The 15476-nt window shown below is 39.7% G+C and overlaps 1 protein-coding gene across 2 annotated transcripts; it reads left to right on the top strand.

The window, feature by feature from the left end:
• The first annotated feature begins 8475 nt into the window (after positions 1-8475).
• Positions 8476-15344, top strand: LOC137997162 (kappa-type opioid receptor-like). 2 transcript variants are annotated; one of them, XM_068842988.1, is made up of 3 exons: positions 8476-8733; positions 9505-10648; positions 12652-15344. In XM_068842988.1, the coding sequence occupies exons 2-3, from the start codon at positions 9798-9800 to the stop codon at positions 12839-12841; spliced, it is 1041 nt and encodes a 346-aa protein (XP_068699089.1). In that variant the 5' UTR covers positions 8476-8733; positions 9505-9797; the 3' UTR covers positions 12842-15344. The 2 variants fall into 2 exon arrangements, with proteins under 2 accessions (XP_068699089.1, XP_068699090.1); XM_068842989.1 differs by lacking the exon at positions 8476-8733 and adding an exon at positions 9017-9081.
• Positions 15345-15476: the final 132 nt, after the last annotated feature.

Raw genomic sequence — 15476 nt, 5'->3', positions numbered from 1 at the left:
CCTCGGTTCAGCAAGTCTTCAACGTAACCCTTAACTTCTGGGTAGAGTGGACGGGGTATGGAAATGTAATTCTTCTGCACTGGCTGGTCACTAGTCAGTCTAATATCCATCTCCAATTCGGGAATGCAGCCGACATCATCATCGTTCGTTGCAAATGCATCCGCTTCTTCAATCAACAACTGTCTTGCCTGCTCCTTTTGTTTTACCGTCAGTCCACTCAAATCAACTTCAGGTAACCATGGCAAGTCACTCTCAATCCGTTCAGCCGGTGTATCTTTTTCACAAGGCGGTCCCTCGCATGGGGTCGGTGTCTCAGGGTCCTTAAACCTGACTTCAATAGGAGTAACTGACCGGACCAGCTGGAGGCGCCCCAGGACAACTCTTCCAGGCAGGGTGATATCGTGGTTTGTGTTGTTGGTCACTGCGACTGATAAGATGGTTGCATCACCCTCCTTCACAGTGGTAAGGGATGCGTGGACTGCCAATCCTGCAGGCCAGGTTGTCAACTCATCTGGCTCAAAAATGACAGGGGTCTTACGGTAGATTGGTCCAGTATTAGCACGACAAGGTAAGTGAACCGTCTCCCCTGCAGGGACAGTGTGTGGCTTCTTTGTAGATTTAACTAGACAAAGTTCATCAGAATTGGTAGTACGTATTAGGCTTATCAACGCTTGTATGTCACCACTTTTACTCGTTTTAAAGCTTCTTAACATCCTTCCCAGTAATGCATCATCTTCTTTGCCTTCAGTATTCTTGACCATTAATTCTATAACATTAAAACCAATTATGGGCTGCTCAATGTTCTCCATTGTCACCAAGAACGGAACCCTAGTTTCTGTCTCATTCTCATTTGTTAACCTTACACCAATCTCTACCCATCCACAGTAAGGGATATTCGTCCCATTTGCTGCTTGCAAACTTATGGACCCATCTGTACCAAGTAAGTGTTCAATATCCCTTATTTTGACTGTTGGTAGTTGGCTCTTCAGGAAATCTACTGAAACAATTGACACTTGGGCTCCTGTGTCCCATAAAACTTTTGTAGCCATGTCATCCAGGTAGCAATCTACCAAACACTTTCTTCCCACCAGCTTAACTATACGTTCCTGTTGCCTGGGAGAGATGTCACTAGCATACACACCTCTGTCTTGGGCATCTCCTAACCCCTTTTCTTTAAACGATTCTCTCTCAGAGAGTTCCTTGATTGCTTTGCATAACACTTTATGCTTTGGCCAATGAGCCTTCTGGCAACGCACCGAACAATACCAAACAGACTGGCACCTTGAACACTGTAGTAACTGTGTGTGGCAATCGGGCTTCAGGCAACAACTACACTGGTGGGACTTCTCTTTCTCTGGCGAGGCTACTCCCTGTCCCGCGGAGGTAGCCTGGCTGCGTTTCCCGGATAACTTCTGAGCCTGGTCTGACAGTAGCGTGAAATATGGTTCAAGCCACCACAGAGGTAGCAATGTGGACATCGGTCGCCTTCCCCCTTCCTTCTACACTCTTGGCAACCAGGTCGTCTTGTTCCAGCTTTCACTCCACCCCCACCATGATGACTAGCTATCATAGTGTCTGCTTTCTGGTTACCTGCTACTTCCCGGAGGGTCTTAACTTCCGATTTCACTGTGGCCAGCTCTGCTTGTACAGCCTTCAGTGTAGCTAGGACTTGTGAGTCCTTCTGCAATTCTTTCCTTGTGTTTGGTTCTACTGCACTTTCAACGGTGAACACCTTTGCAGACTTTCCCCTGTTAGTAAGACTGAACTTATTACTTCGCTCGGCTTCTGCCGATATGGCTAGGCTCATTGCTCCAATGAGGTCTTCGTCTGCGACTTTTGGGTTTTGAATGAGAGGTCGTATTTTTGTACGGATGGTTTCATCAGCGAGACCAGTTTCCAAGGCATGCAGGAACAAACTTTGCACCGAGGAAGCATCATACTTAACCCCACTATCAGACTCTTTTGAAGCACGAATTATCTTCTGTCTAATCGTGAGTGCTCTCATCAAAAATGACTGCGGGTCTTCATTGGGCAGCTGGGCATGTTTGTTAGAAGCTGGTAAAGTTCTGTGGCATTTTTCTCATGAAAATGGAAGCGAAGAATCTTACGCAGCCTGGGCAGGGCTAGGTCAGTCATGTTTTCTAGATAGCTTCTTAGTTGCAGGCCTGGCTGTATAGCACGGACTACGGCACTAACTACTTCCTTATCCGAGTATCCCTTGGCAAGCCCCGATTCTATTTGGGATATTAGAGCTTGATAACCCAGCTTATCCTTCTGGCCAGGGTCGCCCACCACTCCTTGTACTTTAAAATCTCTGCGGAATATGCTTTGCTCAACCCCTTTAACCGGAAACTTAATCGTGCCTTCGTCCTTCACTGAGTCAGTAAGCTCTTCTTTCTGCATTTTTGCCAATTTTTCCAAGACTTGTTGCTGCTTATACTCTAATGTACCCAGCTCTTCCTTGAGTTTTTTTAGGTCGCCTATGTTTTCTAATTCTTCTTGACCGTAATTATCTTCCATTCCCTCGAGGGGCGGTGGGCCCAAATGTGCGATTAACCCATCGACATACTCAATTTGATCATCGTCACACAAATCCTCAACTGAATCCTCAATTTTTCGTCTGATGGCCCGAATAACACTTAATTTCCTCTTGCCCTCTACTGCCGACTTTTCAACTTTAGCATGAAGAGCAAATTCACATAACCTACTCAAGTCCAACGACAAAATTTTGCGATCCAGGAGAATCAGTTTCTCTTCGGCCATTTCGCATTTACTTATAAACAACACGATCACAAACCAGCATACATAAAATCCAATAAAACAGCGTTCCTACCTTCCCTGTTCTCGAATCCGCGTCCCACTATCTTATGACCAGCCGTCCACACCACATATTCCCTTAAACTACAACCCGTTGCATCCTGCTCGACAAAACGTTGTCCATCGGAACACAAAATCGAGGTGTAATGGCGGCGATACACTCAAGTCCTCGTACACAGTGATCAATCGACCATCCAAACAGTTAATAAAACCATCCAGTTTCTTCCACAATTTCTCCCGGATAGGCCCCCAAAATGTTACACAAGAAATCCACACAATGTTGAATTATTCCACGTGTATTTCCACAGTTTTTAACTTAACTGTTTAGCTTCATAACTTTTTCAAAAGCACATGGTTCTCTCTCTGACGTCACATGACGTCGCATACAGTGTCCAGTCCTCTGGCGGATTTCTATATCTAACAGTAGCAGTAAATTGGATTAACCAGGTAGTTAAAGAAATCTTGTTGACTTCCCAAATAAACTTCATTTTACACTACAATGACAAAATCATTCGTCAGAGAGAAAAATTCCTGTCTCCTCGCGTATCACATTTCAACGCACGTATACAAATTTGTTAACTCATTTTCACTGCGTCCCGACTCCTGAGAAATTTTTCTTCTTTCAAATATTAACAAAAATATTATTTCTCGTCAAGCGTTGCATCTTTTATAATCAAATAACCGCTAAAAATAACGATTTTTTAACGATCTATCCGTAGGTATTTTTTCATAATTACTGGGTTGCTAGTATGGCAATCCCAGTCGGAATCTGCGTTTCAATTGTTGGTTTTATTATTTTTTTTTTTTTCCGTGTCGGTAAAAGTCTTGCCTGTCACTCCCCTACTAAGTGGTTTCTTTGTGCATAGAGCCCTTTGCGCGTATTTTCTTAGGATCGAAAGGGTAGTGGGAAATGCGTAGATTTCTCTGGTGGACACAGTAGAATGATTAACTTGATCGGCAATGGCGTCGAAAGTCGTGTAAGGCGAATGGTGTTTTAGGGGATCTTTAAACAAAATATACCCTTATGGAGCTCAAAAATGGAAAGTCAATTGCATACTGAACACGACAGGCGCTGAAAAAAAAATCTGGAATTTTAAAAGGACGACTAATGGACTTCGAATTCGACAACAATCTGTCGCCCGTCGAGCCGTAATCAAAGTGAGCTGTAGTTCTAATATTGTACAAGTGTGGTGTTTTGTACAACACTGAAATCAAATGGAAAATTCTCTAGTAACTTAAGGGTTCAACAAAGACAGAGACTTGGATCTGTGATCTGTTGTTTGTACTCAATTATGCACAGTCTTCTGGTAACAATTGGAAATTTCACTAATTCTTGTTAGTCAAAAATTATTTGAAAGAAAGCTTGTTGTCCATTTTTGCTTGATAATTGAAGTAAAGGGTTTTTCAGTAAAGGGTTTGATGCTGAACACTGGTGGGAAATTTATTTAGTTGCGTTTTTAACACGGAGGGTAATTTGACACGATTGAGTTTCTTGTCTTCACGCACGTAATGAGATAGGGTTGTTTGGCACTTATAGCAAATATGTTGTTTGTTTCAAAAAATATTTCGCTGGAGAAGGTGGCCTTTATGAATTCATGTTGTGTAATATGCGAGCTTAACTGGATAGTTTTTATGGCAATAGTAAAGCATTTTCGTGTCAAAAGGTAAGCGTCTTTCTGTTGTGTTAACTTAATTAAACATAAATATACCATGCGCGTAAACTTGATTTCCACTCTCAAAAATGCCTCCAGAACCTACTTTTTGCGTAGAATAAGCTTTTAAAATGATGTTCTTTCTTCTGTGGTGATACTTGACGATTCGGGAACATTTTGTGAAAAAACGCGCAACTTGATCGCCCGAACTTTCCTTAGTAGGCATAACATCCACTTGGCCTTTTGACAGCCCATTGAAAACAACTCGTAACATATTCGCGGACCGGTCGATTTCTCTGAAATTTGAAAGGGTGATTGCTAACGAATATAGAAAGATTTTCACAATAACTAAAAATTCCTGTGTTAAACATTAGAATTCGACGAAGAGGTAAATGCGACTAAATTCGCTGCGTGCGTTGCTATTTATGTGATTTGACTGTTGTGCAAATATTAAATTATGAAAAAATATCTATGGATAGAGCGTTAAAAAATCTTCATTTTTAGCGGTTATTAGGTTAGTAGGAGAAATTCTACAGATATGATTCAGTATATCAAAGTCATCAGGAATAGAGTGCTTCTGTGACAGATTTTCACCGATAGATGTAAAATAAGAATTGATCATAAACTTAGCATTATTAATGTCATCTGATACTTCAGTATTGTTGTTATTTTTGAGAGTTCTGACAACAGCAGATTTCTTTGTTTTATTTATATTTGTGCAGCCTTTCACTGTTTTTCAAAATTCTTCGAGTTTCTGGATTCACAGAATTTTCTCTCCAATGCTCAGTTTCAGCCTTTCTTAGGAGGTAAGTCACTTAAGTTCTTGATTCTTTGTATTTAGTCCATAAATGGCTAGAGCTTTGGGGACCTTTAAAAGACTTCAGTAGCTTAAATCTTGTATTCATTTCCCTCCTAATATCTCTATTTACCCAAGGTAAGGAGTCTTGTTTAATCTTGACTTCACGAAGGGGAACATGAGAATTAACAATGTTCTTAAATGAATGGTCCCAAGCCTAGGTTGTGTCATTCATATCTTCAAAAGTAGAGCAGCTCCACCAAGGAAAGTCTTCTATATCTTTTTTAAGTTGATCCAAGTTTGTATTTTTGAAGCTTTGTGATCTTGCGAGCAGGGATTTTTGCTTCTTTGCAGTTAAGTTGTAAACAGCATAGATAAACTTGTGGTCAGCAATAGCAAAGTCTAAAACATCAGCGTCTCTGACTTTAGAAGAAACACAAAGTATTTGTAGCTTCAGTTGTGTACGTTGGTTTCTTTATCAAGTTCTTGTGGCTGTAATAATTCATGATCTGGCGCATCCTTTTTCCGTAGATATCTGAGTTTAAAAGCAAGTTTGCATTGAAGTCACCAGTAATGAGAACATTCTTACGTGTTCTCATATCTTAATGGGAAATGGGAACGGTAAATTAAAATTAAAAGAACAAAAAAAAAAAAAAACAGGTCAAATCACATAATAAGTGTCTATAGAGGTAACAATGAAACTGAGCATCGCATTAATAGGTATAATTATGCGTTAATGGTAGTTTTAAGCAGTTTCAAGCAAAACGTTGTCGGAATTTTTTAGGGTAAGCGTTCCCCCAAACTCAAAAACAAGCTTTATGACATCTCCAGTCAAGAAATGTGACATGACACAGACAACTACGAGTGAAATGCATAATTAAAAATGAAAAGGTTAGGACGCAGAAAGTGGAAGAACTGTTAAATATTCAAGCTTCGATATACTTGGGGAATTGTAAAATGATCTTAGAAATGGTCATACCAACGTTTCGTTCATGTTGCCTATGTCAAATAAGGACTTAATGCAAAAAAATGTGTCCCCTCCTTTCACCTAAATTACTCTACTATGTAACTTCATAGTAGTATAGGGAAAGTCACCTTTTTATGAAGACGAGTAATAAACTATTCTATATAATTATATTTACTACACCTCTGTTTCACATTGTACAAATGAGAAACTTATTAAAACAGGGGTACAACGCAGCTACGATCAACAGACGAGTCCCCGCGTCCCCAAGTCCCCAAGTCCCCTGTCCCCGTCCCACTCTTCCACACAGCCGAAAATGCTTTACTATTGCCATAACAACTATCCAGTTAAGCTCGCATATTACACAACATAATGAATTCATAAAGTCACCTTTTCCAGCGAAATATTTTTTTGAAACACACAACATATTTGCTATTAGAGGCAAAAACTCCCTTTTATTTTATTACGTGCGTGAAGAGAAGAAACTAAATCCTGTCAAATTATCATGCGCAATTGCATAAATTTCAGGATCAAACCGTTTCTATGAAGAACCTTTTCCTGAATAATGAAGCACAAAATAGACGACAAGCTTTCTTTCGCTGAATAATTCTTGGCTGTCACGTTTCCAACTATTCATTTACCTGAAGACTGTGCAGAGTTCAGTACAAATAAATACCGATAGCCAGACAGCAGAGATCACAGATCCACCTAAGGTGTTCGATTCGTTTTCTGTCTTTGTTGAACCCATAAATTACCAGAGAATTTTCCATTTGGTTTCAGTGTTCTACATAACAGCACACTTGGTAAAATATTAGAAATACAGCTCACTTTGATTTCGGCTCGACGGGCGATAGATTGTTGTCGAAGTCCATTTCTCGTCGCTTTTAAGATTCCAGATATTTGTTTTTCACCGCCTGTCTTGTTTATCCAACTGACTTTCCATTACTGAGCTCCATAAGGGTATATTTTGTTTAAAGATCCACTGAAACGCCATTCCGTTACAAGACTTTGGACGCCATTGCAGGTTAAGTTAATCAATCTACTGTAGCCACCAGATAAATCTACGCACGCATTTCCACTACCCTCTCGATCCTTAGAAAATACGCGCAGAAGACTCTATGCACAAAGACACCACTTAGCAGGGGAGTGACAGGCAAGACTTTTACCGACACGGAAAAAAAAGAAAGAAAACAAACAAACGAGACGCATTTTCCTACTGGGATTGACATACTGGCAATCCAGTTAAAAAATCGGAGGACGATTATCAACGCGTAGGAGAGTTATTGCGTGACATCCGTTAAGTTGTTTCACACCTCGTAGCGTAAAGTAAAAATGTGTAAGTTAGGGCAACATTTCTATAATTTTGTGTATCAAACATTAGATAAAAAACTTTTTTTTTTTCGATAAAGAACATAAAACATAGATTTCCATGTTCTCGTAAAGAGGCCTCAATATAGCTTTCTTTTTGTGTACATTAAAACATATATGCCAAAATAACAATTGATTTTTTTCTTTCCGGTCACAGTGTTTCCTATAATATTTCGGTTAGGACAGTTTCTTGTGTTCTCTCAACTCTAGTCTCTGACGACTATTTCACTTTCCGACGCGGCACTCGGTAACCAAGCCAAAACCTAAAGTGCTTTAAAGGGCAACAAAATCAACTGAATTTCGCTTGGTATTAAAATATAATTAAGCCTAGATCCATATTTAGGGTTAAATAGGGAAGGTCGGTAGCACTCATATAGATCTCATCTTGAAGATAAAATGTTTGGGGTTAGCCTCAGGGTGCATCTGAAAAACCTGTATGAAGTTTGTTTAAATAGCCAGGGGTTTTATTTGTTTTTTACTACCTCTAGTTCTATAGCGCAAAAGTGTAATAATCTGACTTATGCGTAAATTCCCTTTTAGAATGGTACATGCACGTTTTACTGCCCAACGATCAGTCATTTGACCATTCCGCGATTGTGATGGCATAATACTGACCTCACTTTACCTTGTCTGCTTTTTGTTGATCAAAGTTCACGTGGTTATGAAATTGCAAAGTACACTAAAGGACACATGATCTGGTATTGTACCTTCAAGATAAGTTTTATATTAGTGCTACCGATTTTCTCAATTTAAAGCGCCCTATTGAAAGATCTTTCTCTATTGCAAACAAACAAAGTTTCATTTCCTTTTTTGATATCGGACCTCGCAACAATATTCTTCTATTTGTAAACGTAAAAACAGTATCCCAGTCGGTTTTTCCCTTTAGGGGTTGGATGTACAATACAGCTAAAGGCCCAGCATTCATTTATTTTGGATTATAGTAGAACCGAAGTGACTTATGCCACCCGTTTGTCTACTGAGCAGGAGGACCAGGAGCAAACTTGTGAATCGTTCAGTTCAAAAGATTCGAAGATATCTCAAATTTCATGTCTAAAAACTGTCCCAAACTGAAAGTCCACAGGGAAAGTGATGTGTCTTTTTCAAAGCATTTAAACTTGGATTCTTTATTGGCCGAGGTGAGGGAAAGTAGTTATATTGATTTCCCCTATATAGATGATAAAACATGCAAAAGAAGCGGTTCTTGATACACGTCAATGCTGAAACAAAAATGGTTCATGCTGTTTTTATTACCTGAATTACTTTCCCGCCGCTTTTCTACTTGTGAAATGTTTATTTTCAAGTCGTTGATTTTCGAGCATCTTTTGAAATGTTGCATATGGTTTCTTTGTATTTGCATCGATATTGCTTATAGTGATCGCAATATTGCATTTGTATACGTTTTCACTCGTTCTTTTCATCGGCCAAGGATCAATTTGGCTTAAGGCGTCGAAGCGAACCAACCACAGAGCTCTTACATGTAAATGGTATTGCCTTTATCATTTCATATTTAAGAACACTTAAATGTCTGAACAGTGGCCAAATTTTATGCTTTTAGGTACATTGATTGCAAACTGAAAGTAATTAAAGTACGAAGTTTGAACACATTTTATCTCATTCTTCGATTGGGAGAATAATTATATTTTGGCTTACGCAAAGTGGGAACGGGCATCGCACTAGTCTTATCGAAATTAAATTCTACTAATTGAAATTTTTATCTGAATCAACCATTTTGTTGAATGTATGATTACTTGCCAGAACGTCTTTAAAAATATAATAAAATCCGTTGTTTTTCATGAAAATACTACAACATCCGCTCTGGTGCTGTTTTCGCAGTCAGACAATCGCCTTGGGCTTGTGTCAATATTACTAATTGTAACCGAGTTTCTTACCAAGCGCTGTTTTTTCAGCTTTCTTTAGCTTGGATTTGGAATTTGACAAGTTGTCTATCTTCTAGACAAGGATGTTGGATTGAAATTACATCAATGTCAGTGCTTTGAAAGCAATATTCCAAAGATGATGCTGGACAGGTGGTCAAGTCGTAACGCTATTGCCATTGGATGAGGCTACTGCTATTGGAATAACCGTATCACGAGGAGTAGAGTTTTGACTTCGATCACTCTTATTATTCCCGATTCTGCGCTTTGAAACCTTTGGCAGTTTGGGTTCAGGAAGTGTGATTTCCGATTTAAAGAAAGGAAAAATGAACGAGACAGTTGTCGAAATGAGTCTTTGTGGTGGTAGGGACGCAGCCATTCATGTAGCTATGATAACCGTGGTTATGATCGGATCTGTCGTTGGGAATAGCATCATTTGTCTCCTACTCGTCCGGTTTAAGCCTCTACGTACAGTCCCCAACATTCTGGTGGCAAACTTAGCTTTTATTGACATTGTTAACGCTATTACGAACATGCCCCTTATGATAATGTGGTATATCTGTAAAATGTCTTTTCTCAAGGGCCGCTACATCTCCTGGTTGACTGTATCTTGGTACGTGTTGTTCATGTATCTGACAGTGTTCAACTTGACTGTACTCACAATGGATCGGTATGGGGCCCTTGTTCACGGCTTTCGCTACCACTCTTGGAAAACCATAAACAAGGCTAAAGTAAGCGTTGTCTGTGTGTGGCTTCTCGCGGCGACCTACACGTATGGTATGTTCGCACTGGGAATCTCTATCGACCTCGGAGATGCCCCTGTGTTAGTATACAGAATACAATATTTGAAGAAATTTGGACGACACTTTATTATACCAGGATACCTTGTGCCTTTTGCGATAATGCTCATTTTGGGAGGGATCATTTGGTTTACTGTGCACACCCATAGTAAACGTATCTTGCCATATAGTTCACGAAAGAAACATGTCAAAAGCGACGTGAAGACCGCTAAGACAATTGGATTGACTTGCTTCGCCTTCTTCTGCATGGGTGTTTTCCCGATGCTTCTGCACAACATTGCCAAAATTCATGGGACGTGGCTTCACTTTTTAGCGTTTTTTCTGACTCATTTGAACAGTATGGTAAATCCAATTATCTACTCGTTGAAGACGCACAGGTAAGACTTTCAGCGGAAGGGAATCCTCAGTTAGTGAAAAACTGGCGTTGAAACAGTCGATTTCTATCGTAGAACTCTGCTTGCAAAGCTTTGAAAATTGCTCGTGTAAAAACTGGGTGCAATTTTGGTGCGAATTTCGCTCTTTTATCCAGGATATGGGTTTTAGTGCAATTTGCGGCGATAGTAAATTGCCGTTTGGGATGCAACTCACAGCATCTGGTCACGCAAGGCGCAAAAGCTTGATATTGAAGGCTTCCCCTTTGTTCTCCATGTTGTGGTTTTCTCAGGGTTACGTTAACTTTATCGAGAAATCCTTTGCTGCGGTTACTGTTGCTGATTGTTCGCGCCGGTAAGGTTGTTCCAGTACTCTAATAAGACGAAGAACGGTTGAACAAGACCATAATAATGCACTTCAGAACCGCCAACTTAATATCGTTCTCACCGCAAAATAAGGCACTTGTTTCTCGCAAGTTCGAAACCTCTACGATATCGCTGAGACAATTCACATCGCTACATTCGAGCTGAGATGTGCCAACCAAGTTTATACGAGCGATTTTATAGTTGCGCTGAAACCGACCCTACGTAACTGTCAGAGGTTGAAAGCCTCCGAAAAGCGAGCAACCAGGGCAAGAGGAAAGCTGACTACGTTCACACGTTCAAAACGGACGCTTCAAGAAAAACTGCGGTTTGAAAATTCGGAAATGTTCTCAGTGGATCAGTAGTTTCCTATTGCCCAAACGAAACTTAAGCCTCCGCGAGTTAGTATAAGTTTCTACCCAATCACGAAGATCCACGTCAATTTTTTGAGCCTAAGGTAGTGGGAACAACATTGGTCGAATAGAAAAAGACATTTTTATATAGACCGGTCTTGCCTGTCAAAACTGACCTCCCTCAATGGCAGTTATAAATGTTAAACATTCCGTGTTGGACTATTCATTCAACCGAAACGTTCGGACGTTACTTTAGCCTGAGTTGTAAGCCTCCTGTTCACTAAGATTTCCAGGCTAATCATGCGAATTTTAGTATCCGATTCGCATTCGTGATCGATTCTGGAAGAATAGTTCCCAGGTTCCACGTAAGATTACAGCAAGCAAAATGAAAGGTTGATCATTTGCATTTGCGGTAATTTTGCTGTTTCGAATCCCAGCATTTCCTTCCGTCTTTTGTCCTAGACTTTTTTGTCTGCCTAAGAAGTGTACGTGGCTTCTGCTTTCTCATATTGAAAACTAGAAGGAATTTAAACACTCCGTAGGTTATAGGAATCTGACGAATAGGCCTGAATACTCTGTTTGAGAAGGATCCAGTGACAGTACAAATCTAGAGGTTGTTGCCCCACTGTAAATGTTAAGTTAGGACCAACAGACGGACCTGTGAATTGATACCAATGTATTGATTTTGCGACTTGGTTTGGACATAAAAAGTAGTTAAGAAGCTTATAGACGCATTTTTGAGTGAGGAGGCCTGCAGCTTGAAGATGGTTCTTACTGTTGCGTTCTTTCATTCAACCCACTCGGATTGCAGAGAGAAAAATGATTTTTCATGCAGACAGGGACTTAACTGAAAAAGGGTTTAAACGTTATATAATGTTGTATGAACAATCAATGAATCAATCAATTTATTAAAGTCATAGCGTGGGATTGAGGTTGCCCTCAGTATCCGAGCCAGAGCCTCATGTATAAAACGCATCAGGCAACTCTTTCGTTTTATCTCGTTTTTTAATAACTGTATTAAAACCTGTTATGATATATGTTTTAAAATTGAATGTATTGGGAACTCGGAAAAAAGCCAAGTTTCAGGTGAGATTTGAATCCCTGACCCTCCATGATCTAGTCGGATGCCCCACGAACCACTGTTAGAGTGGTTAGAGCATCTTACTAGATCACGATCCCATATGGAACTTGGAATTTTCTGAGTTTCCAATGGATGCAATTCCAAAACATATACCATTCTCACATTTGCTCGCTAAAACCCGCTATGTCATTTGTCTTTATTTCATTCCTAAGGTTTCGAAGAGCGTTCCTACTCTACCTGAAGGACCCTTGTGGGAAGTCGCAGCCTTTCAGTGGGAAATCTTTGCGTCTCCACACGAATATGAACTACACAACCAGGAATCTATCATCGAAGGCGAAAGAAATAGTATCGCTTCAAGTTTTTAGTGAGGTTTTTTCTTCTCCAGAAAAGGCAAGGAAATAATTAATTTTGATGGCCGGACCACGAGACCTATTTTCCCAGTGAATGATGACTGGCATACATTAATTAACTTTTTAATTTATTTCTGTTCTTAGTTTTGTAAGTGTGTTTGTAATTCACTGAATTAAAGCTTTATTGTGATAGAGACAAAGCATCGTTACGTCAAATATATTTTTAAATTTGTCGCAGTTGGCCACTTTTTAATGTTATAGTTTTGTACATGCCCTCCTCCGGTTGTAATTTGTGGGTAGTTATAATAGTCTGCAAGAAAATGTTTAACGATATTCCATCCTACAAGCCTAAGAATATCATGATGGTTGAATTTTTTTATTGTTTAGGGCGAGAAGCAGCAAATGTGCTTAAGTGAGAACTTGAGTAATGATGAAAAATAGGTTGTGTGTATTTTGTAGAAAGTGCGAAGGAATAATTCTCGCTCATACCAAAACAAGCACCTTCGATAAGATTAATTCTCTTTCATCATTTATCTCTTTGATTGCTTGTTGCGTAAGTGATCATGACCTCTTAATCTGTCCAAGATTTCTATTCGGCGCAATACGAAAACTGCGATCTCTTATTCCACCTTTCCTTACTGACAAACTGTCACATTCACAGTAAACTACCTTTGTTCGGTCCTGGTCATTGTGATTCCTACGCATGTAACACAAAATGCAATCTTAACTAAAGCAAGCGACGTTCTATGGGGGAGGGCGGGGAAGCCGGTAAGATACGCAGCCGCAGACGGAGTCATATCTCAAAATGACGGCTGTTTTCAACTTCAACCGAGATGTCATGAAACTGTTATAATTGTTACCAAGCTTGCTATTGTATTTGCATTCAGGCGGTTCACACGCAACCGCAAGTGCCACTGAATGCAAGTGCAAGAGAATTAAAATTGTCAATTTCTTGCGTTAATACTTGAATGTGCTAGCGTTTGAGTTGCGGTAGTTCATACGCGTATTTCCTTACGTTTACATTTTGTATCTGCCCTTGCGTTTTCGTCTTAGGTCTGACCAGGCTTCTTTTATGTGGCCTCAGTTAAATTAGCGCAACAGTCTACTGAGCTTCCCTCGATTAACTCATCCGTCTTATTCAATCACAGGATGTTTCCACTCATCTCCTTACAATTTAAGGTGAACCAGTAAGTTGACGTTCAGTAATATATATCAATGCTGATAACTTAGAGAACTGAAGCCCGTTTCTCGAAAGACCCGTAACTTTCCTGTATCTTTAGAACCGAGAAGTTTCCAGTCATCAAACTCCCTGTAGTAAAATTTGCTTTTTGTTAGCTTGAAAACATTTTTTAAAGACCTAGCGGGTTTTGCTCAGTGTTACTGACTCCGATTGGCGCTAAACCGTGCTCATAACATACGGACTTTGAAGTTTAAATGCCAAGCAATGGTTATATTTTCATTCTTGTCAGTTAGCGTGTTGGAATGCGCTAATGGATCACGTCCTCACCATTGTGGTCAGATGAATTTCATCCACTTTGTCGGTTTCTGTCTTTACCGTTCCGTTAATTGTCGCATCAAACGTGGTAGGCGGAAATAAAAAGGGACACCGTTGGTTTAAGGACGTTGCCTAGTAATTCAAAGATAAAGATCTGTATCCAATATTATGTGTATTCAACTATTAATTGTAATTTAATATATCAAACACGAGAAGGAGTGTTTCATGGCATATCCAAACACCGTGAAGCGATTTGGGAAACGAGTCCGAAGGCCGAATTTTTTAAGCGATTTCGAGGTGTTTGGATATCTGATTAAACACTCTTTCGAGTGTCTGGTGTTGCTTCTCAAAGGAATCTGCATTTTAAGAGATATTTGGGATCAAAGTTGGCGAATTTTATGCTAATTAAGACCACGTATCCAAACTTCCTTCATGGTAGTGATTCTTTTGTTTTTGGCTTATGAATTATTGCCCCCACTGTTTTGGAAACCCTAGGCGGCAACCTAGAAGCCCTTGCGTAAAAAGGGAAAATATGTTAATTGGTAGACATTGACTTGGAGAAAGCAATCTCGATTTGCTCAACCGTACCCGCAAGGTGGTATCGGTATTGTTCACCGAGTTCACGAAATATATGTCGTATGAAGAACGCTTGAAGTTCCTTAATTGGCCATCTCTGTATCAGAGAAGATTATCTTTCAAGCTTATCGAGTGCTATAAGACGATAAATAGTCTCAACGTGCTAGACCCGTTGAAGTTTTTTTATTCCGACACTTAACAGCCGACCATTGTTATGAACCTTGCGGTTTTCGAGTTGTCCTCTCGTAGGTATAGTTAATGAACGGAGATGTCGTGAAGGCAGAAAACCTGAACAGAACACACAAAACACACTCACACATTATTTTATGAATGTTAAACAATAGTTTTTAAACTAGTCAATTTTGTATTTTACATTTTATAATGATGTTAATTTATGTTTTTCAATTACTTTAGGAGACAAACTAGAAAGTGATAAGCTCTTTTTTCTCCTTTTCATTGTTCAAAGTATTTTTTGAATTGAGGAATAAACGGTTATGTTATGTTATGTTATCCATGTTTACGTTCCCGCTCGCAAAAATCGCTTTTCTTTGTTTCCCGTATAATCTGCGCACGAAATATCGTTGACGTACATGTCAATCACATGTGAAAGGAGTGG

Source organism: Montipora foliosa, chromosome 3 (assembly GCF_036669935.1).
Source record: "Montipora foliosa isolate CH-2021 chromosome 3, ASM3666993v2, whole genome shotgun sequence".
Classification (NCBI taxonomy): Eukaryota; Metazoa; Cnidaria; class Anthozoa; order Scleractinia; family Acroporidae; genus Montipora; species Montipora foliosa.
The sequence above is the reverse complement of the archived record's forward strand: the minus strand, read 5'-3'. Positions and strand labels throughout refer to the sequence as shown.

What these genes read in the sequence shown, in the direction of transcription:
- LOC137997162 (XM_068842988.1), top strand. Translation starts at nt 9,798, where the DNA reads ATGAACGAGACAGTTGTCGAAATGAGTCTTTGTGGTGGTAGGGACGCA. An exon ending in TACTCGTTGAAGACGCACAG is followed by an intron (nt 10,649 to 12,651) that starts GTAAGACTTTCA and finishes TTCATTCCTAAG; the next exon opens with GTTTCGAAGAGCGTTCCTAC.